The following is a 21,674-nucleotide window of genomic DNA, read 5'->3' as shown; positions in this document are numbered from 1 at the left end:
TTACTATGTTATTCTACAGGGTTAATGATGAGCCAAGCACACGTGCTTGCCCCTGGACATTATCTGGCATATTTTGATTCTAATACATTTGAATGAACGACTTTAATTGTGTCAGTAACTGAAGAACCGCGCGTGATATTTAATAAACCATTTTGATGGTTTACTCGCGCGATTTGATTTAAAGCACTGTCAATAAATCAGAGATACGGTTTCAGGGTAGGCGTTCAAAACTGGCGCTCGCAATCGGTCAAGTGGGATCCTTTAAGAGCCATTGGTGGACCGGAGAGGTGACGTGCGATAAAGCCAGACTGACTGTTTCACCTCTGGCTCCGTCTGTGCAGTGCTGTCTGCGAGACGCTTGCGACGCCGATACAACACGCGCGCACACGCTTATTGCACATATTAAACACATAGGCGCGCGCGCGCGCAAACATAGACCACGCACGGACACAGCCCAGCCGCGGCTGTCTGTGGAAGAGCTGTTCGGCGAGCGAGTCAGCAAACACGCGCACATACCCGTGTGAGTCTACGGATCATACGTGATAGCAGATAGCGGGCGCGATCTCCTTCCGGACAGAGTGAAACAGCTCAAGAAATCATGCTGGATTGACCACTGAAAAAGGGGCGATTAAAATCAATGGATTGGCTTTGAGATCGCTCGAAATTTATCTGCTGGAAACAGGGAGAGAGTGTGCGCGCCTGTGTGTGTGAGAGAGTGAGAGAGAGCGAGAGGGAGAGCGAGAGCGAGAGCGAGAGGGAGAGGGAGAGGGAGAGGGAGGAGGGAGGGAGGTGGAAATAAAGATTCTTTTCAGCAATGGAACTTACAATGGAAAACATTGGCAACCTGCACGGAGTCTCTCACTCTCAGACGGGCGATTTGATGAGCTCCCCACACGGACGGCCGTCCTCCGCGTCGCATCGGAACTTGGTGTCGCACGGACGGCCAGCGATGGTCTCCAGCATGGCTTCCATCCTGGAAGGCGCCGGGGAATACCGGGCGGACCACGCGCTGTCCGGCCACCTGCACCCGGCGATGACGATGTCGTGCGAGTCCGGGATGAGCCTGAGCAGCACCTACACCACCCTGACCCCGCTGCAGCACCTGCCCCCAATCTCCACCGTCTCCGAAAAGTTTCACCACCACCCCCACCCGCACCCGCACCACCACCCGGCACACCAGCGCCTGGCCACCGGCAACGTTAGCGGCAGCTTCACCCTCATGCGCGACGACAGGGGTCTGGCGCCCATGGGCAACCTGTACGGCCACTATCCCAAAGACATGTCCGGCATGGGGCAGCCGCTTTCGCCGCTCTCGAACGGCCTCGGATCTTTGCACAACACCCAGCAGACGCTTTCCGCCTACGGACCCGGCGCCCACCTCTCTAACGACAAGATGCTCTCGCCGGGTGGGTTCGAGTCTCACGCGGCGATGCTGTCCCGAAGCGAGGAGCATCTGGCCAGAAGTTTAGTCGGGCACGGGCCTGGCATGATGTCAAACCTCAACGGCATGCATCCGCACAGTCACCTGCACTCGCAGGCCAACGGGTCCATGCTGTCGGAGCGCGAGAGGCAGAACGTCGGCGGCGGTGGCCAGGGCGGCGGGTCGGGGCAGGTGGAGGACATCAACACCAAGGAGGTGGCGCAGCGGATCACGGCCGAGCTCAAGCGCTACAGCATCCCGCAGGCCATCTTCGCGCAGCGGATCTTGTGTCGCTCCCAGGGCACCCTGTCCGACCTGCTGCGGAACCCGAAACCGTGGAGTAAACTCAAATCCGGGCGCGAGACCTTTCGGCGGATGTGGAAGTGGCTGCAGGAGCCAGAGTTTCAGCGCATGTCCGCGCTCAGACTGGCGGGTGAGTGAGCGCAGATTTCGAATTTACATTGTAGCATTGTTAGAGCGATGACTAATCTATATATATATATATATATATATATATATATTAGTCTGTTTGTGTGTGTGTGTATGAGTGTGTGTGTGTGTGTGTGTGTATATACACACACACACACACACACAGAGATGTATACACACAATGACTAACATATCACAGGTAAGAAGACAAATTGGCAGCTACGTTTACGCCACTCACACTCACATCCGCACACAAAGGATAGCGTGTTGTAAAGCCTATATTTGAATGACAGCGTGTATCCCCTGGTAGTGATCGGTCAAGTTCGGTCCACACTCGCCCTGCACGACGCGGCTGAGTGCTGAATGGTTTTGTGTAGGTTCGTATTACCGTCAGATCTGATTTGGCACAAAGAAAGAAGATGAGTAGATCTTCTGTAATAAATATTATGAATAGTAAGAATGCAAAGAAGGACAAAAACAATTTATCGAATCTGTACAGTAAATTACATTTAAATAACAATAATAATAATAATAATAATAATAATAATAATAATAATAATAATAATTCAGTCAGAAGGCTTCTGTCGCAAAACAACTGTGGTGCGTAATCAGATATTTAGCGAACGATTTTCTGTCAAAAGCTCATGTACGTATAGACCGCGAGGTCTCGGAGCAGAAAGGGAATCTCTGCATGTGTGCTTTTGCAAGCGTCACTCTAAAGGTCATATCTGTGTTTCAGACGTGTCCCCTTTCTCTGGAGGGCCTCGGCATCTCCCGTGTTCCCAGCGAGGCGCGAACAAGCCGAGTCTGAGTGGCGCGAGCGCGTCAGGGGTGCGTGACCTCCCCGTGATCGATACCATAGTTCCCAGCGTCCCTTTAAAAAAAAAAAAAAAAAAAAACCTAGCGCAAAGATCAATACCAGATTCGGATCTGAAAAAAGCGAAACACCCCGACGCGTCTCTCCTCACTTCAACATCCGTTGTATTTCGGCCCTCAGTAAATCAGTTACAGTAGTACACATCCTATGTTGGCTCAGTATTATTATAACACCCATTTTAAGAAGCACTTCTGTTGGCTACTTGAAGGCAGCTACTAATTTAACGATGAGGTTAAAAAAACAAGGCCATAAATGTATCAAACGTCGATACTATTTTTAAAAAAATTGAATATTAGCTGACAGGAAAATGGCACAGAACAATACTGTCCCTCCATGAAACTACATCAATATTTTACTGGTGTATGATCAATAAACACAGCAGCTTGTTTTTCTGTCCAACTGCGTAATATATAGTCGTTTTTACAGTTTAAAATTACTTATATTTTATTTTGATTAAGGTAGCCTATTGCATTTGTATCGTTTTTACAATTTAAACAAGGACAAGGCAATTTTCTGAAAAAATCGACAATGATCTTTCCTGTGGAATGGGCCAACTTTATAATGCTACTTGATCCAAAAATGTTTTAACCAAATCTAAAATGCTTAAATGTTTGAAATCAGAGGAGGCAAAAACGAAGACAAAAAAATCAATTTATTGAAAGAAAACCTGGCATACAATCGATTTTTAAAAAACATTATTTATAGATTTATGTGCGAAATACTCCATAATGCATTTTGTTCCGATGATAAATTGATATTTTGTTCCCTTATATATTTTGTTCCCTTATATATTTTGTTCCATATATATATATATATATATATATATATATATATATATATATATATATATATATTCTTAAGATATGTTAAAAAAATTGCCTACACACATAGTGTGTGTCCGTGCGTGTGTGTGGTGTAGTGTATATATCATTCTGTGTGTAGGCCATTTTTAACGTTCAGGATTTACCAAAAAATAAAAATAAAAAACATAATAATGAACTGACAAACCACTTTATACATTTCCAGAAGCACGAGCCACGGAACTGATCTGAGTTTGTTTTTGTTTGCCTGAAGTGTGTTGACATGCCTCAGACCGAACGCTTTTGTTTTGACGTGTCATTCAATTTTAATAATGCATGGAGAGGCGTAAATATGAGCCGTGTGGTGTTCTGATTAATCAATAGCGTTGATCATCGGGGTTCCTTCCCGTGTTCGTTCCTTTATCGGCGAGCGATCTGATAACATTCCCCAAGAAATGTTAAAATGGCACGCGTTATTCGTTGCATTTAGGAAGTACAACCAATTCACCCGAGCACGGCCGCGCGCGCTTAGTAGAACCTCGAGACAAATGCTTCCTCGTTTCATGGAATCTTCTTGTGCATTTGGGGCAAGAGCAGCATAGGAAAGAAATGTAGGAAGAAAAAAAAAGATTTAGCAGGACTCATATTTAATGCATCTTAATGCATACATAGTATTGTTTCGGCGAGGCCAAACTGGATGTTAAAATTTGAGTCTGGGTCAGTTCTATTTAAAGTCTGTCAATTATGGAAATGAACATAAATTGAAACAATTAGACCCAAATGAAAAAAAAAATTGAATTTCAATGAATTTCCTAAGTAGAGTCAATTGAAACGGAACTGATCCCCAGCTCGGATGGGGATGTTTGGAAAATGCACGGAAATTGTGGTTTATTGAGAGGATATAAACACTTCAGCCAGCTCGGTGTCTAGCTCCCTCCGACCGACGCACGTGCCTCTGCTATCAAGCCGTATCTCAGCGCGAGCTTTAATTAACCAGGAATAGTGGCACATTTTAGTTCCAGTCAATTCACTATTGAAAAGCACCTAACGTAACGTAAATGGTTCCTTTGCACATTTACTGGGTTTCTGGTAAATAAAGACTTCCACACAATTGATTCCCCGTGTGTCGTTACCGTCAGTGTTACTGGGCACGAGCTTTACGTTATAGTCTTTCGTGCCAACATAAAACCAGCTTGCTGTTGGCTCCCGGTTTAGTACAGGGTCTTTAAAGCAGGGCTGAGGCAGACTGACGTGCTGCGGACAGTTTCCAAACCGGAACCAAACAGCTCAGATTACATAAATATGTTCTTAACCACCAACAAGTGGTCATGTCACGGTCTGTCTTATCTTAACCTTACCACCCATGGCTGTGCACGGGCTGGACACGTCCGGCACACGCTTCACCTGTGCCGCCGATGTTTCGCATTCCAGATTATGAAATCAAACAACAGTGTATTGTGAATATACTATATATCGTGCCTCAATATCAGCTGAAGCATAGGCCTGTGTGAGACAAATTGATACGCTCCCCTCCCATTTATCGAAATAACTGCCGCAAATCACGACCGACGTCACGGAAGCTAAATTTCTTCGTAACGTATTCTATTCTCTTTCCCTTAATTCTGTTCAAATCCGCAATCAGTATAGGTGCGAGCAATCTTCGCTGCCTGCAATGCGCGTGTGCTCCGCTCGTGGTGTGGAGCTGCTGTCTTTTGCGAACACTTCAGGCTACGATGTCTAGGAGAGGGTGCAGGGGATTCGAAGGCCTATCAGGAGTGGGGTGGGCGATATAGTCTCACGGCTTCGATCGATACATTCAAATTACTATTCCGTATTCATCGCAGCCACACAAATCAATTTCTTCGCCTTCCTCTGATAATTTATAAATTGCAGAGCTGGGAGATGACACAAAATGCACCTCTGGTCGAGCATGGCCCACCAGGACCAGCCTTAAGAAACATTTAGTAGGTTGAACTATTTATTCAAAAGTTATTCACTGAATTGAAAACTAAAATGTCACGGTATGCCATCACAGTGGCGCCAGATGTGTGTGTGTGTGTGGGTGTGTGTGTGCGCGCGCGCGTGTGCGTGTGCGTGCGTGTGTCTGGTGGGAGTGGATTAATCACCGGTAGAGAACGAATTCATTAGACGCGCAATCGTGAGGCAATAAGCCCAATGCGAGTGCAGCACGGCGACGCTAACCGCTGTGGCAGGCTCACAAATGGGAGTTCCAGAGTTCTCAACTCCAGGCCACGCGCGCCTGGAAACTGCTAATGTCTCCATTAAAGAGAATTGGCGCGCGCCAAGTTAATCATTTTGAGAGGACACCCCTCCACCGCAAATAAATAAATAAATAAATACATTTAAAGTGAAATTTAACTTGATTTCAATACTGCGTTTTGATTGAATCATTGAATCAAACCCATGCTCATGATTCGCAAAGTCATGACTGAATCAACTCCAGGATTCACTGATCAGCAAATTACTGGTAGGAGAGAAGGTTGCGCAGAATGGGACAAATGATGTCGAATTTATGTGACAGTTAGAGAAGAGGTATAATCATGACTAACAATCTTCATGAGTTAATACCTGCATGTGTAAATAAAAATACTTAACCAGGGCAAATTTATAATCTATGGAAGCTCAATACAGTTTTATCCTCAGCGTATGTAGTCGAAAATCGTTATTTTCAACTATACACATTAAGTTTATTTTGCAAACAGGCCTACTCTCCCAACGCCTTAAAATGTAAAGCTGCAGGCCTATGGTTTCATCTGGATCGCCAACCACAAAGTGACCTCTGATTTAACCCTTTAAGGTGTTAAGATCACGAATATGTGATTGAAATGCTGAACAGCGTGATGCTGATGTCACAATCACTGCTGGTAACTGAAAGAAATGGGAGTTCAAGAACACTGACTTAGAATTTTGAAAAAAAACATTCCAAAAACCTACTCTTGGAAGGGTTAAAGTCTGTGTTCATTTCGATGGCCTCTATAGACTGCAGTATCCCTAATAATGCAGGGGGCTGAAGATGTATGGGAATCAATGATAGATGGGGAATCTTAAAAGGTGGTGTAGCGGAATATTTTTTGAAAATATGTATGGGAGTCAATCGAAGATGGGGAGTTTTGGGAAAACCGAGAGATGTAAAGTCTCCAGGACCCGGCAACACTATTTAATTTGAAACAGCCGTATCAAAAATATAAGAAGTTGCTTATGTTATTACTTGCACAGTTAGTGACAGTAAAGATGTTTGGATTAAATTTGTTATTAGGTGATGAAAAAAGCTTCTCTCTCTTTCTCACACGCGCACACACATATACACACAAACACACAAACGTGCACGCACACACACGCACAAACACACACAAACAAATGCATGCATGAACGCACACACACAAACATGCACGCACACACACACACACACAAACATGCACAAACACACACACGCAAACACGCACACGCACGCACATAAAAGCCATCCACCTGGGCGCGGTGGCAAAGCAAGCCAAACAGAAAGGCCCATTAAAAGATTGCTCCAATGCCAAAAAAAAAAAAAAGATTTGTTTTTTTGCATTTGCATTTGTGTTGGATTCCACACTCCATCTCAATGTATTTGGCTGGATCAATAAAGCAGAGATCAATAGGGATAGCCATTTCATCTATCAATTATTCCAGCCCAGTGCCTTTCCCCCGCTGGACTCTCCCTTCTGTTCCACTCAGGGGGGCGGGGGGGGGGGGGGGGGGGGGGGGGCGGTGCTGTGTATTTGGCCAGGAGGGGGGGGGGGGGGTGGGCATTGGGGCACAGCAAGAGTGGAGCAAAGAGGAAGAAATGACGGGAGACCAAAAAAAAAAACCCAAAAAAACTGGCACAAACCAAAAAGGAAAACCTAACAAACAAACAAACAAACAAAAAAAAATGGCGGGCAGGGGAAGAACGTGGCGGAGCCGGCTTTTCCCAGCAGCCTGTGGTCATGTTTCACGGGGAGGAGACGGGCAGACTCGCACACGGCCCCTCAGGGGAGCTCGCTCATACAATCAACCCGCACAGCGTCTGTGTACATACACCTCCCACTCATCGCCTCAGGAGAACAAGCCAGGCAACAGAACAGAAGAGGAAGAAAAACAAAAACAAAAAAAAAAAACATTTAATGGAGTCCGGTATGGAAACCCCGTATTGTGGATCAAGATGCGCTCACAGACGAGTAGCCTACGCGAATAAGACACACAAATACACAAATGCACGAATACAGAAACGCGCGAAAACTTCTGCAGTCATACAAAAATAAGCAAGCCACATAACTACACATACATCATGCATGTGCATGTGCACACACCACACACACATACACGCAAACACGCACAAACACACACATACACACTACACACTACACACACACACACACACACACAGCTCGGCCCTAGATGTCTATAAAAGCACGATCTGAGAATATCCGTTGGCAGCTCAGGACGACACCCGGTGCCAAGTGTTTACCACAGGAGCACGCAGAGAGGAGGAGGGGTAATGGGCTGCAAACGCAAGACTAAACGAAGCCAGATTCATTTTTCAAACCGTGAACCGTAGCTCAAATGGAGAACACGCTGCGTGTGACAGCTGAGAGAGGGAAAAGAGAAAGCAACAAGGTCATGTGATGGGGGAGTCATGTGACGGTGGAGTACTGGTCCCCCCCAGAGCTGGCCGCTGGCACACACACACACACTCGGTCCAGTCATTTAGGGCCAGAACCTTCCCTGGGGCCACACTGTGCAAGCTTTTAAAAAATGTGATTTGGTGATTTATGATGCAGCACTTTGGGGCCACAGCAAGACTGCTGTTTAGGGCGCCCCAAAACCCCCCCAGGGCTGGATCTGCTGGGTCCTCAAACACTGCTGCTGACTGTGGGTCTGCTTTCTGCGTCAGAACCTGGTTCTGTTTTTTACATTTTTGTGTGTGTGTATGTGTGTGTGTGTGTGTGTATGTATGTCAGCATGTGCATTGGCCAATGGGTGTGTGTATTTGTGTGTGTGTGTGCGCATGCACTCACATACGTGTGTACACATGTGTGAGTGTATGTGAAGTGGCCAGTGGGTGTGGGTGTGTGTGTGCGCATTTGTGAGTGTGTGTGTGAGAGAGAGCAACAGAGAATCAGTCAGTTTCTACAGCTGTTTCATCTCCCCTCTAAGTCACAGACTTACAGATGTCAGCACATAAAGCCATTATATTTTATTCTAAATATTTTTCACAATCACATTTCTGAAATAAGAACAAAAGAAAAATGAATGACATTCACACATTATTACAAAAATGCAGGTCGTTGAAAACTTTTGTGCAAGAGAAGTTTAAAAAAAAAAAAAAAAAACTTTTCCCAAAAGAAATTGTCCATTCATTTGAAGTGCGCAATACCACTGGTTCAGTATCCAGGACCTTCATATTTTTCGCATTCTACAATTTACAATATGTTCACATTCAGCACTGCACACTGGGCAGCATAGCTCAGGAGGTAAGAGCGGTGTCTGGCAGCCTGAGGGTTGCCGGTTCGATCCCCCGCCCTGGGCGTGTCGTAGTGTCCCTGAGCAAGGCACCTAACCCCTAACTGCTTCCAACGAGCTGATTGGTACCTTGCACGGCAGCCTTTCACTGTTGGTGTGTGAGTGTGTGTGTGTGTGTGTGTGTGTGTGTGAATGGGTGAATGAGAGGCATCAATTGTAAGGCGCTCTGGACAGGACTGTAAATTACCATAATTTACCTGCGCCACTAGCATACTCAGAAAACATCCGAAAACTGCCACTTCCTGTAATGACGGGGGAAAGATGGTACATGCTGTGTTAATGTGTTAATGTGCAGCTGGTCCTTATAATATACCACGAGAATGCCTGACCTTGCCATGATCATTTCTTGTTTTTTTTTATTTTTATTTTTAACATTTTTAATCTCGCCAGTTCTGTGCACATGCATGCACACACACACGTGCGCACACAAAAACTCATACACATTCACATGTACCTTTTTGACTTGAAATTTTGTGCTAAAAATTTAATGAGATTCTGCCATTAAGATTGTGTGTGTGTGTGTGTGTGTTTGTTTGTTTGTTTGCTGAGCATTGGGAATAAAAATCAATGCTAGTATTTTGGTCCCAAACCAACTACGTTTGTCGGTCAAATCTGAAATAACTGTGATGCCATATCATAAAGAGAAGACCGAGCTGCAGATAGAATCGACTGAGGATTAGCTTGATTTGACTTCTGGAGCGAGGGCAGGTAGAGACGGGGCTGCTGAAATGATCGATACACCCTTTAATAATTGATAAGCAAAAGGGATGAGAGAGAGAGAGACAGAGAGAACGGTGTGGCTGCAGTACCGGAGTCACCCCCCCCCCCCCCCCCCCCCCCCCCTCCAGTAAATAAAGTAAAGCGCGTGGTAAATGGTAAACACTGAAAGACACCATTAGCATTCATGCGCGTGACCAGAGACTTGAAGTGGGGAAAAACACGAAATGATTCCCCGCGTATTTTAACGACGTGGTTCAGTCAAACAGACTAAAATAAAATGCACTCATTTGTATCTATACATGTCGAATAATTTCCATTCACATTCCGCGGCAGATGGCGTTTTGTGTTTATGTCAGCTCATCTGGTTTAATGTGATCTTAATATGTGATGCCATTAGATTTTTTTTTCTTTTGAAGGTTGCCGTGACCGATACGTGTACCGTGCCTATATATGGAATATAAAGACACTAAAGGCACGAGTCTCCTTTACGCGCGTGCACGCGCGTGTGTATGTGATTGGGTTATAGAGTGCGGTCATACGCTGTACACTGTTGAGGCCGATCTGAATCCCTCTGAATCTGTATCGATTTCCCTTCCCCCGATCTCTCCCTCCATCACTGAAGCGGCCACAGCATCAGCCAGCCGAGCCAGCCTCGCCTCGACCACCCCCTCAAGCTACGCCACCAGCTTTCAAATCAACCGTCTTTCCTGCAGCACGCGCCCGGCGCATACATATGCATAGCGGAGCGCTTTGACAACACACAAAGCATGCGGCCGTAAAGGGACGACGCAATGTGACTTACTTTCCTCAGCAAAACCTATGCTTGAAAATGTATGTGTCGTACGCAGTTATGGAAATGTGACTTTGCTAATGTTATATCAAATGCGAGCCTACATTACTTTTGCAAGCTGGAATGCACGAAGGCTCTGGTGCGGTGTAATATTACCTATTAGAATCTGTATACATGTACTCAGTTAAAAATGAGTATCACACTACATTCCTTAACACAAACTAAACCTATAATGTTATACGTAGCCAATATATGAATCGTTACAAACGTCGTTGCAATAGGCTACACATGATAGTTTACCAGTAATAAGTATACCACTAATAACTTATTAGATTAGGCTAAAGCTGATTCAATCATATCGATTAAAAACTTTGCGTGTAGGTGTTATCCATATCATATCCTAGAAAAAAAAACAATGTGAAATTAATTTATTATGCATTTCATATCACCAGAGGGGAAGCGATTGCATTAGGATCAAAGAAACGTCCGCAAACCGTCACCTTTCACTCCGAGCCAAACCGTTCTCAGGCCACATCGCCCCCCCCCCCCCTTCGGCTCTAACGGTGTCCCGCGAGCCGCTCCTCCGTAGAGAAATATTCCCGAGTCCCTGGCGTCATCTGACCACTAAAGCCAATATTACTTTCGGTGGGCCTAGCTACAACTGCAAGGGAAATACTGCGACCACCGCGGTGCAGGCCCCTTATCAAGCTTTCATTTGCCGATTACACCATCTACAGGCATTAACCGGTAAGACACATAAAACGCTGTGCCACACTAACGCGGCGAGCCATTTAAAAACAAAACAAAACAAAAAAAATCTATTTCCTGAGCTTTGCTTTATCTTGCGCGTGATTGTATGCAGGAGCTTTGGAATTGGCGTCAGAGACTTCATCCCAGTTCAAATTCTGGAGTTGAAATTGCACCGTTGTTATCGTTTTTAAAACAATAAGTACGCCATGAAGATGTAGGCCACACTAGATGCTGTGGCTCAAAATCTGTGCGCCTACTCGGCACCTGACTAATACGAGCAATAAAGGACTCTCAAGAGTCATGACATAAATCGAGGAGTTCTATATTGTAAACCTTACAATATAATAAAAACCATACTCTGGTAGGTCTATCTGAAAATCCAGAGCGCATTACAAGCTTGCTAACTGTAGTCGGGCAACAGCAAATCAGCTAATAGCTCTCTAATAGTCTCTTGTGAGCGGTTAACGTCACTCGCAAACCGCACTGTGGTGTTATGCGAAATTAGTTTGTGAGAAGCAGCTGGGCAATGCTGTTAATCACATAGGCCTATATAGCGCCGCACATGACACACAGTAAAGCGTTCAGCGTTAAAACAATTCATACGGTCCCTATTGGACTAGTATCTAGTTGAATTAACACTTGACATTTTACTCTGCAGTGGACCTTCTTCAGCCAGTTCCTTATAGTCTCCAAAAGGCATGGAGATTTAATTCCTAGCTCACAAACTGCCCGCGGAAAGTTCCCCAATTTGAGTGGATAAAACCGAGATTGAGCAAAAACAAACGCCATTTTAAGTGGCTTCGGTTTGTTGAGGCTAGCTTCGTGTACAGTTATTCGATGAGCGCGCTAAATCTGGCAAGCTGGCCCAAACAGCAGAGTATCTATGCACATAGCACGCGATTATTCTCCCGGGCAAAACTGATTCGGACTGGTATTTCTCACGTTCTTCGTAAGTATTAAACCAATGCCTTAAGTTACGAGTCAGTGAGTACGCTTCAAAAAAAAAAAAAAAAAAAAAAAAAAACTGCGTATTTCGGCCCGTCCAACACTGTCCTGCGCTCAAGCGTTGAGGGTTGTAAATCTCCAGCGATATAGGGCGCGGAAATCGTGGTTCGTCTTCCCCTTCTTCTTCGCCCGCTTATCTAACGCACTGAAGGGTAATCGCTTATTAAAGGCCCGATAATGGCTCTTTTAATGGCCGATGCAAGCCCGCTGCACGTGGACGACTAACTCAAAGAGGAACCGAGGAAAGAGAGAGCGCCGCATTCGTTCCTCGCGCGCGCGCACGCCCACCCCTTATGGAGCGTGATTTTTTAAATTATTTTTTTATAATTAGACATTTAAAATAGGTAGGCTTATATTAACATCTGACCAACTTGCTTCTACGTGTACAGGCCATTAATTGCCGAATAGTTTTCTGTGGCCATTCATTAATTCGGCCTTTAAGGACACAACGATGGCAGCAATGACGCATATAATCTAAATCTGTCATCAGTAATCACCCTCGCGGAGAACGTGAAGTGGTAAACACAAAATATCAAAATATTATTTGTGGATAATACAAATGAGACAATCTGATAGTTTAAAAAAAATAGTATTTAATGTATTTATTTGATTCTTTAGTATTCTTGCTTGTTCATCCGTGTCTGAACAGGCACAGAAACAGATTCTCTCCTCACGGTGCGCATTTATTTATTTTGCTTTGTATGATTTCATAGAAAACCTAAAATCTTTCGCCTACAAATTGCGAGATCCTGCGAAACTAAAGCAGTGTTTATACAATGATTTGTGTTTGTTTACTCACGAATGTACTGAATACGAGACGACTATTACCCACATAACGAACAAGTGAAATTAAACAAACACGGTTAAAAAGAAGTATACATTTCACGAAGAAAAAGAGAGAATTCCAGAAAAAAAGAAACAACGCATTTTTAAAAATTGAATTGTAGCCGAGTTACATCCATTTTACATTAATGGGGCGGAATGCAAATGAAGCTCAAACAAACGTGTCCAGTGAAGCTTTATGAAATTCTCGATATCAGAGCTACACATACAAACAGCACTGGACAGCACTGAATGGAATATAAAAACTTAAAACAATAAGACAATTATATACAAATGGGAATTGCGCATAGCATAGGCCTATACAGAAGGGCAATAATATAAAACCACAACAGGGCAGCGTTTTCAACTTTTATAAAATGGCATTTTATGAAAATAATATCATATTATCTTTAAAAATATATATTTTTAAACACACTTTGAAGCTGGGTGTCCGTTCGCGCGTTTGGCCTTCAGACGCCCGGGAGATATTAAATCCATTAGCTCGCGCATATCATGGCAGTTTATGGTGCCGCTATTTCGTCAATTTCACTCCTAGTTCATGTGTATCCACTGTATCCCCTTCCTGTGTGAAGGCATAAGTTATTACATAATCTACTAGGTCAAAAATTAAAAACTTCAGACCAGTATGATGTGATTTTTGGACGTAACGGTTACTCTCAGAAGGAATATACAGCGGAATTAATATTTCCATCGTGCTACAGTTGATTTTCGTCAGGAGTTTTAGTCAAAATATGTCCTGTTTAAAATTTGTCTCCATGTATCTGAAGTAGACCCCGCTGTCCAAGATGTTTTCGACGGGGTCAATAAATAAATCCACTGGCCGTTTCAGAAGCGTGGGTGTACATATGGGCCTGCAGCTCGGTGTTAACAGGCAGAAAACAGACAGAGCAGAGCTTCTTTCGGCAAAAAAAATCAAACTTCCAAAACATATGCTCACACAAAGTCCTCACACTCCGTGACTGGAAGGAGCCCTTTTTTTCAAAACCGAAATCGACTCTCCCTCCGAAAAAAAAAAAAAAAAAAAACCCAGCAAAACCCCGCCGACGCCGACCGTTATCGATCTGGGCAAAAACTGCAGAATTTGGGCTTTGGGCTATGGTGTGCACAATCAACAAAAAGGCATTAGAATGGGCTACACTAATTCATTAGTAGGCTACCTAACGAACCATTGAAGATGAGAAAGAAAAACCTAGCCTATGGAATACACTTTGCTACTTCTCTCTAGTCGCCTTGGAAAAGGCCGCGTGCTAAACGGATGTTCTGTATACAAATGCAATGTAATTTACCGTTAGGACGAGGAAGGCGACTAGACGCTGTAGAAAGGAGAGTTAAGGAGACACGGAGGCACGTGACCCATGCGGCCTACACGAAGTAGGACCAGCCAAAAAACAGCGAGGCTGAACCTCACTTATATAACTGCATCAAAATCTTTTTAAATTACAAAACGCGTTTCTGTCCCGGGACAGTGTATGTGAAAACACTGGCACCGCAAATCCACATTAAAATATTTCATTTAATAAAAAGGGGTGTGTGTATACAGTAAAAGGTAATTTCACTGAAAACATTTTTAAAAAACGATACAGCAGTATTTACTGTTTGGTAGCCGTTAAATCAAAGCTTCACTGCAGTGTGTGTGTGTATGTGTGCGTGCGCGCGCGGGAAAGAGCGAGAGAGTGAGAGAGAGAGACAGAGCGAGGGTGGTTTACAATAGTTTACAATTACTGAATTGGCTAATGACATAATAGTTCATCTTATGTATAATAGTATTTGCAACCCCGGCAAAAATCAAACATATAGGCTATATATATATATATATATATATATATTTTTTTTTTTTTATCGCTCGCGCAAAAAAGGTAGACCATTTCCGGGTGCATGGCATGGTGAGGGACACATGCCACAGTGCAATTCAGCGGGGTTTAATTTAAATTTTTTTTTTTAATTAATGAGATAACTTTTTTTGTTTGGACAGTTCAGTTACAGTGTTGTGCCGGATGTGACCGGGCGCATAAATACATTTCCGGTTGCAGAGCTTGGTTTGTCATGTTTATGTGCTCATCACCCTGCGGTGCGGCTGGGACAGTGGTTGATATGACGTGTTTCTCGCCCGCAGTAGACCCGGCCAGTGCGCCCGAAAATACGTTGCACCGCACCCAAAATCAGATCACCCCCAATCAACGCATCGATTCCAGGCAGACCGGTGGGCTGCACGGTGCGGTTAGTTATCGATACCGCCCCCCACCCCCCACCCCCCACTGCAGCTCCTGCACACACTTATAGCTTATCTTTTAATGGCAATTTTCACAAGCTCTGAATGCTGTTTTTATTAAACAATTAATTTATTAATTTATGAACCAGTCGCAAGTAATCTGCGTATCTACCGTTGCAGTAGTTTTATTTTAAATGAACACATTTACATGCTGTGACAGATGTTTTAAAGCAGTATATCAGTATATCAATACTTGAAAGTGCGTGGCAGGCAGCAGAATTTTAATTCGGCTCGCATTCTTTCAATAATAATAATAATAATAATTGTAATAGAAATGGGCAACTTATAAAATTGTCATTAAATGAAATTAACAATGTTAGAATGACAATTAATGTCTTTATGAAGTTAATTTCATTGCTGCTGATGTTACCTAGCCTTTCCATTTTCAGCAGCAAACACAGGCCAGACATTACTGGTAAAAGTTAAATGATCTAATAACAGATTAAAAGCCTGTATTCCATTAACACTTGTCCTCAACCTTGACTTCAAGTAAACATGAGTGCTAAATTTCCCTTCTCAAGCAAGTTGGTTTTAGTGATTGCTCAACTCATTGTACTGTGTTTGTGAAGAAAAACATATTGCTTTAAATTATTAGTCAGATCATTTGTGCGTTACCTCAGGCAGCACACAAGTACAATTTTCTCCTTTCTTTGTAAAACTCTTTTTTAAATTAAGACCGCTGCGCAATTAACACTTCTAATGGCATATTCGACTGATATGAGGTTTACCTGACTTTTACCAGCCTTTGCTACTCAACCACCTATCAACCAGTGGAGGAAAAACAAGCATCCCCGATCAAAATCAGGAAGCGGGCTTTCTAGACATACTCTATCAGATACGGTGCCGTAACAGAAATACGGTGCCGTAACAGAAATAAACAGCTGGTTTCCGGGCTGGCTGTCGAAGCAGTGTTTCCGGGGATGTGGTGTCCTGTTAAGCGCAGTTCATGCACCTTGTATCCGACTGCGGCTGTAACCGGCAGCTCGCGCAGGTTTAATCGACGTACAGTTTTACAGTTTTATCGACTGTCCTTCGGTTTTTTTCGGAATGACGGCGCTCCACTGGCTGCCGGCTGCACGCTTGAGGTTGAAAGGCGTTGACCTTTGACCTGGTCTTTGACACACACACACCCCACACCTCCCTCCGGTTATGTTCCCGGAAGCTCTAATCAGAAATGACGTTCTTGACTGAGGTCGCAAACTACACATTTTTTTGTGTCACGGCGAAAAGGCACAAGGCCTCTCCTCTTTGTAGAACATAAATTGCATTTGGGGTATAAAGGACAATACAAAAGCAGGGAATTAAGCCCAGTACACACATAAAATTATACAGCTTCATCTGTGCAAATTCACCGGCCCAGGGGCCAAGGAAGAAAATTAGCCGATATTCCCTCGCACTGTCTCTTTTAAAGAAATAAAATAAAATACTGGTAAGTAACACTTACAGAACATTACAGGCCTTTTGGCAGACAACCCGAGCAGCTTGCAACGAGAAGACAAGTGCATAAATGGAAGGGGTGGGGGGGTCACAAATCAACATTATTTGTTGATTTGTGTTATGTTATGTTATGAAGCGCTATCATACTGCATTTACAAAGCACCCCCATGTCCAAAAAACTCAGTTCCTTAAGCTCCGACTGCATTGCTGGCCTTCTTTAAAATTTAATATGAAATAAATAAAATAATATTACAATAAATAAATAAAAGACCAACAGTACGGTTGAGCTCACTGAAGTCAGGGCTGAGGCACCACTTTAAAAAAAAAAATCATTTTATTTTTTATATCGAGGAGATTTTACTGCACTGTAGAACCCTAGTTTACTCACATGTTTTGGGGAAACCAACAGCCTTGAGGGGAGTACTGCAAATTAATCTATTCAGCTAATCATTGGTCTTGCCGTTTTAACCGAAATATAGTGTTTACTCTTCTTAATTGATATTTAAGTTGAGACAGCGAAATTCGTTTTGTAAAACTGACATTGAGGTGCTGTAGTTTACCTCAGGACTCTACGGTGACTTTCAAACCAGGTGGCCCCGCCCACTGATTTGTGCCCAGCTAACGCACAGCGGGGCGGGGGCTCGCTCGTTTCTCGACGAAGCTGACGTTAAAGCTTCCGAATGCCGGTTAGCGCGTGGAACCGCCGACCTTTCCCCCAAAGCTCGGCTAACTGCACTGTCGCAGTGTGAGGCGGCGCGGCGGTTATTATTAATGAACTAAATAAACCTTCAGGGGGCTCTCCGCGGGTCAATAGCGGTTCTTCAGGACTGGACTGTGTTTTGCCGGGGGGGGGGGGGGGGGGGGGGGGTTTCGGGAACCTTTTGTGTAGCGCCGCTCGCTGGCTGGTTCTGCAGGACGCGGGTTTGCGGAAAAGAAATGCCAGTTTTTTTCCAGACGGCAGCCAAGAGATTGTTGAGGAACTTCCTCAACAGGGGCCTGTAAAAATAGACAATAAAAAATGGATAGAATAGAATAACGTTGTTTATCCCGGTGGGGAATGGATACACTTCGTTAGACATTATAAAACAACTTTTAATGATGAACTTCAGCAACGAATCACGTCAAATCGAACGCAGCCTCGTACGAGCCTCTCGCGCAATATTCTCATATTTTCATGCGGCGCAGTGTAAGCCGACTCCGGCACCGCCGTCTCTCCTTACCCGGCGTGGGGAATAATGGTGGATTACCGCGCGCCCGGGCCTCGGTCCGGCACCTTAGGGCCCCCACACCCCCCACGTCCGCCCCCCCCTCCGCCCCATTGCCCCACATCGCCATACCGCGCCGGGCTCCGACGGCTTAAATCCTAGCAGCTGTTGCTCTCTCTTATTTTCACTTTGATTGATTTCCTGATAGCAGAGACGGTGTGTGCTCAGGAGCGGCTCTGGTCACATGTTTCGCTGTGCGTAAACAGTTCAGCGCTAGAAGGGGGTGGGGGGCGGCTGCTAGTGGTGGTGGGGGGGGGGGGGGTTCAGGAAAGAGAAACGTTAGAGTGCAGCAAAAAATAATTTCCCCAGTTTATGCAAGTACCAACAGGGACCACACACGCTCCATGAGAGTTAAAGGCACTCTTGTCCGAGCTGACTTTGTTGTGCATATTGACGAGTACAAACTAGCCTACCACTCTTAGCTTTCCATTTCCCCCACTCTACAGCCAAGAGTGCACGCTGCAGAAGAGTCACTCCACAGCACCAGGAACCTGTCTTTATCTGAATGGCAAACGCTACATATGAGTCATGTTAATTGATCAGATGAGTTTTTTTTTTTTTTTAGACTTCTGTTTCAGACTGATTTAAATGCCCTGAATGCCACTATGCCAGCTGGCTGTCAGAAATGCTCTAAAATAAATATTAAAAATATTTAATTTAATTAAATTAAATATTTAAATATCTAATTATGTAAATATCTAAAATATCCTACACTGCACATGATAACTGTCTGGGCCAGCTGAGCAACATGCAACAGCAGTAAAATTAAAAATAAACACAAAGCACCAAGTTTAAACATTAAAAAAAAAAATATATATTTAGAATAAAAATTCCACAGCCCTAAAAACTATACTCCACTATAATCAACGTTTGTAAAGGGGCACCTGTTGAGTACAAACTGAATTGTAGCCTCCCCTCTACAACCAACCTCCCCCTCCAACAACCCATCCTCTCCTCCCCCCCCCCCCCCCCCAACTGCTCCCTTGAGTGCTCCTTGACCTAGCAACCCCCTTTAGCACTGAAGTAGTCTTGATTACCAGGCCTTCTGGGGGGGGGGGGGGGGGGGGGGAGTTAACATGAAGGGAAAGGGTGGCCTAAGTAGGCTTCAAGCACAGGCCCTCCCTGGGAGGGGTCAGACATTGTGTACTGAATCATCAGAGTATTAGCGCAGAATCTCTCTCATTGCATAAGGGAACATCAAGCCAGGGGCAGAGCTGTGACTGAGGGGGGGGGGGTGGTTGGGACGGGCACGGGACACCTTGGGCCCGGTGAATAAATGTTCTGTGAAACGGTTTTAAAGCACGAGGGGTGGATCGATAGCAGCAGCATCAATCTGTAAACAAAACAACAGCCACAGTACGGGCCAAACAAAAGGAAACATAAAAAAAAGAAACAAACACAAGTTTCTTTCCAGCGTAGAAGTCAGGTGACTTGTCCTTGCATGTGACCCCCCCCCCATGCTGAAACGCAACTGATTGGAACATCTCACTCCTTTAACGCACACACAACGATAACGCACCAATCAGCAAAGCACATGCTTAGACGTGGAGCCACTACCCCATGAAGAATATTTTCAAAAAGACAGCTGATCAGTGGAGGATGCTGACATATTCATAACTAACTAATGTAAAATCACAACAGAAAGTACTGAAGTAAAATAAAGGCACACCTACCTTTGTTGCATGACTGGGATTTTTCGCTGTTGTGAAACTGTGCTTATTTTAATAATTTATGGCATCTCTGAATTACCAGCTAGCAAAGATAACCAGCAAACTAGAAAACACTGCAAACGGAACGCACCATTTTGGCTTGGTGAGGTGCTCATATTCACCAGCTAAGATTTCACAAAGAAGCAATTTTCAGGTTTATGTATTTTTCATTCTGTAATTCCCCATCGTTCTGCTTCTACACAGACCTGATACACTCATTGCCTGGCTAACCTGATGCAAGATACACTCTTCGAAACGCATGCCATCCTCCCTAATAAGCAACTGTCCATAAGTTTCGTAAGATAGATATTTTTAAAACAATATGGAATAAAGAGTCTAAAATCAGTTGGGGAAATGTTATGAGACAGACATATAGGCCATTTGAAATGCAGGTTTTTTCTGAATGTGTTTTTTTTTCCCCCTCAGAGTTCTAGAACACATCACTTTCAGTTACCAGTAGAGATTGTTACATCAGCACTAGAATGTTCAGCTAAGAACATTCTAGTCACATATTTGTACGTAGAGGGTTAAAATGCAGAAATCAGACTTTTTTTATTGCTGGTTTTTCTGATAGCTGGCACTGATTAAATTACTTGAAACCTGACCTGGATAAAATTAATCTCTCAATTTTGAGATGTTGTCAGGGCTTTCCTCTGGCACTCAGTCTCACCCCCCCCCCCCCCCCCCCCCAACTCCAACCCCCCACAAAACATGCCCTTTTACCCTTTGTTTCTGCTCCCTCTTCCCCCCCTTAACCATCCCGTGATGGCAATAATGGACTTACTGCCATACTATCAGTCCACTTTAATCAGTAACACCGACTGACACCATGGGGAAAAAAAAAAAAAAACTGTGACATTATTTGTGGGAATATTGGTAGCAGAGATGAGGCTGTCGTCTTGGTAACAACTAGCAGTTAAGCACACAACCGTTGGCAGGTGTCAGACAAGGCTGGAGGGCACTGGATAGAGAGCTAACAGACACAGCACACTGGACACAGAGAGAGCTAACAGACACAGCGCACTGCACAGAGAGAGCTAACAGACAGCACACTGGACAGAGAGAGCTAACAGACACAGCACACTGGACACAGAGAGAGAGCTAACAGACACAGCGCACTGGACAGAGAGAGAGCTAACAGACACAGCGCACTGGACAGAGAGAGCTAACAGACACAGCGCACTGGACAGAGAGAGCTAACAGACACAGCGCACTGGACAGAGAGCTAACAGACACAGCACACTGGACAGAGAGAGCTAACAGACACAGCGCACTGGACAGAGAGAGAGCTAACAGACACAGCGCACTGGACAGAGAGAGAGCTAACAGACACAGCGCACTGGACAGAGAGCTAACAGACACAGCACACTGGACAGAGAGAGCTAACAGACACAGCGCACTGGACAGAGAGCTAACAGACACAGCACACTGGACAGAGAGAGCTAACAGACACAGCACACTGGACAGAGAGAGCTAACAGACACAGCGCACTGGACAGAGAGCTAACAGACACAGCACACTGGACAGAGAGAGCTAACAGACACAGCGCACTGGACAGAGAGAGAGCTAACAGACACAGCGCACTGGACAGAGAGCTAACAGACACAGCGCACTGGACAGAGAGAGAGCTAACAGACACAGCGCACTGGACAGAGAGAGAGCTAACAGACACAGCGCACTGGACACAGAGAGAGAGCTAACAGACACAGCGCACTGGACAGAGAGCGCTAACAGACACAGTGCACTGGACAGAGAGCGCTAACAGACACAGCGCACTGGACAGGGAGAAAGCTAACAGACACAGTGC

At 44.6% G+C, this 21,674-nt stretch overlaps 1 protein-coding gene across 1 annotated transcript in view; it reads left to right on the top strand.

Moving 5' to 3' along the window:
- The first annotated feature begins 807 nt into the window (after window positions 1–807).
- The window catches only part of onecut3b (one cut homeobox 3b), a 29,839-nt gene continuing 8,972 nt past the window's right edge, over window positions 808–21,674 (top strand). Inside the window, exons 1-2 of the mRNA XM_035421597.1 lie at window positions 808–1,853; window positions 15,301–15,399. Coding sequence (XP_035277488.1) covers window positions 815–1,853; window positions 15,301–15,399 — 1,138 coding nt within the window. The 5' untranslated portion in view covers window positions 808–814. The remainder of the gene's footprint in view (window positions 1,854–15,300; window positions 15,400–21,674) is intronic.

The sequence above is a fragment of the Anguilla anguilla genome, chromosome 6 (genome assembly GCF_013347855.1).
Source record: "Anguilla anguilla isolate fAngAng1 chromosome 6, fAngAng1.pri, whole genome shotgun sequence".
Classification (NCBI taxonomy): domain Eukaryota; kingdom Metazoa; phylum Chordata; class Actinopteri; order Anguilliformes; family Anguillidae; genus Anguilla; species Anguilla anguilla.
This window is presented reverse-complemented; position numbering and strand designations above follow the sequence as displayed.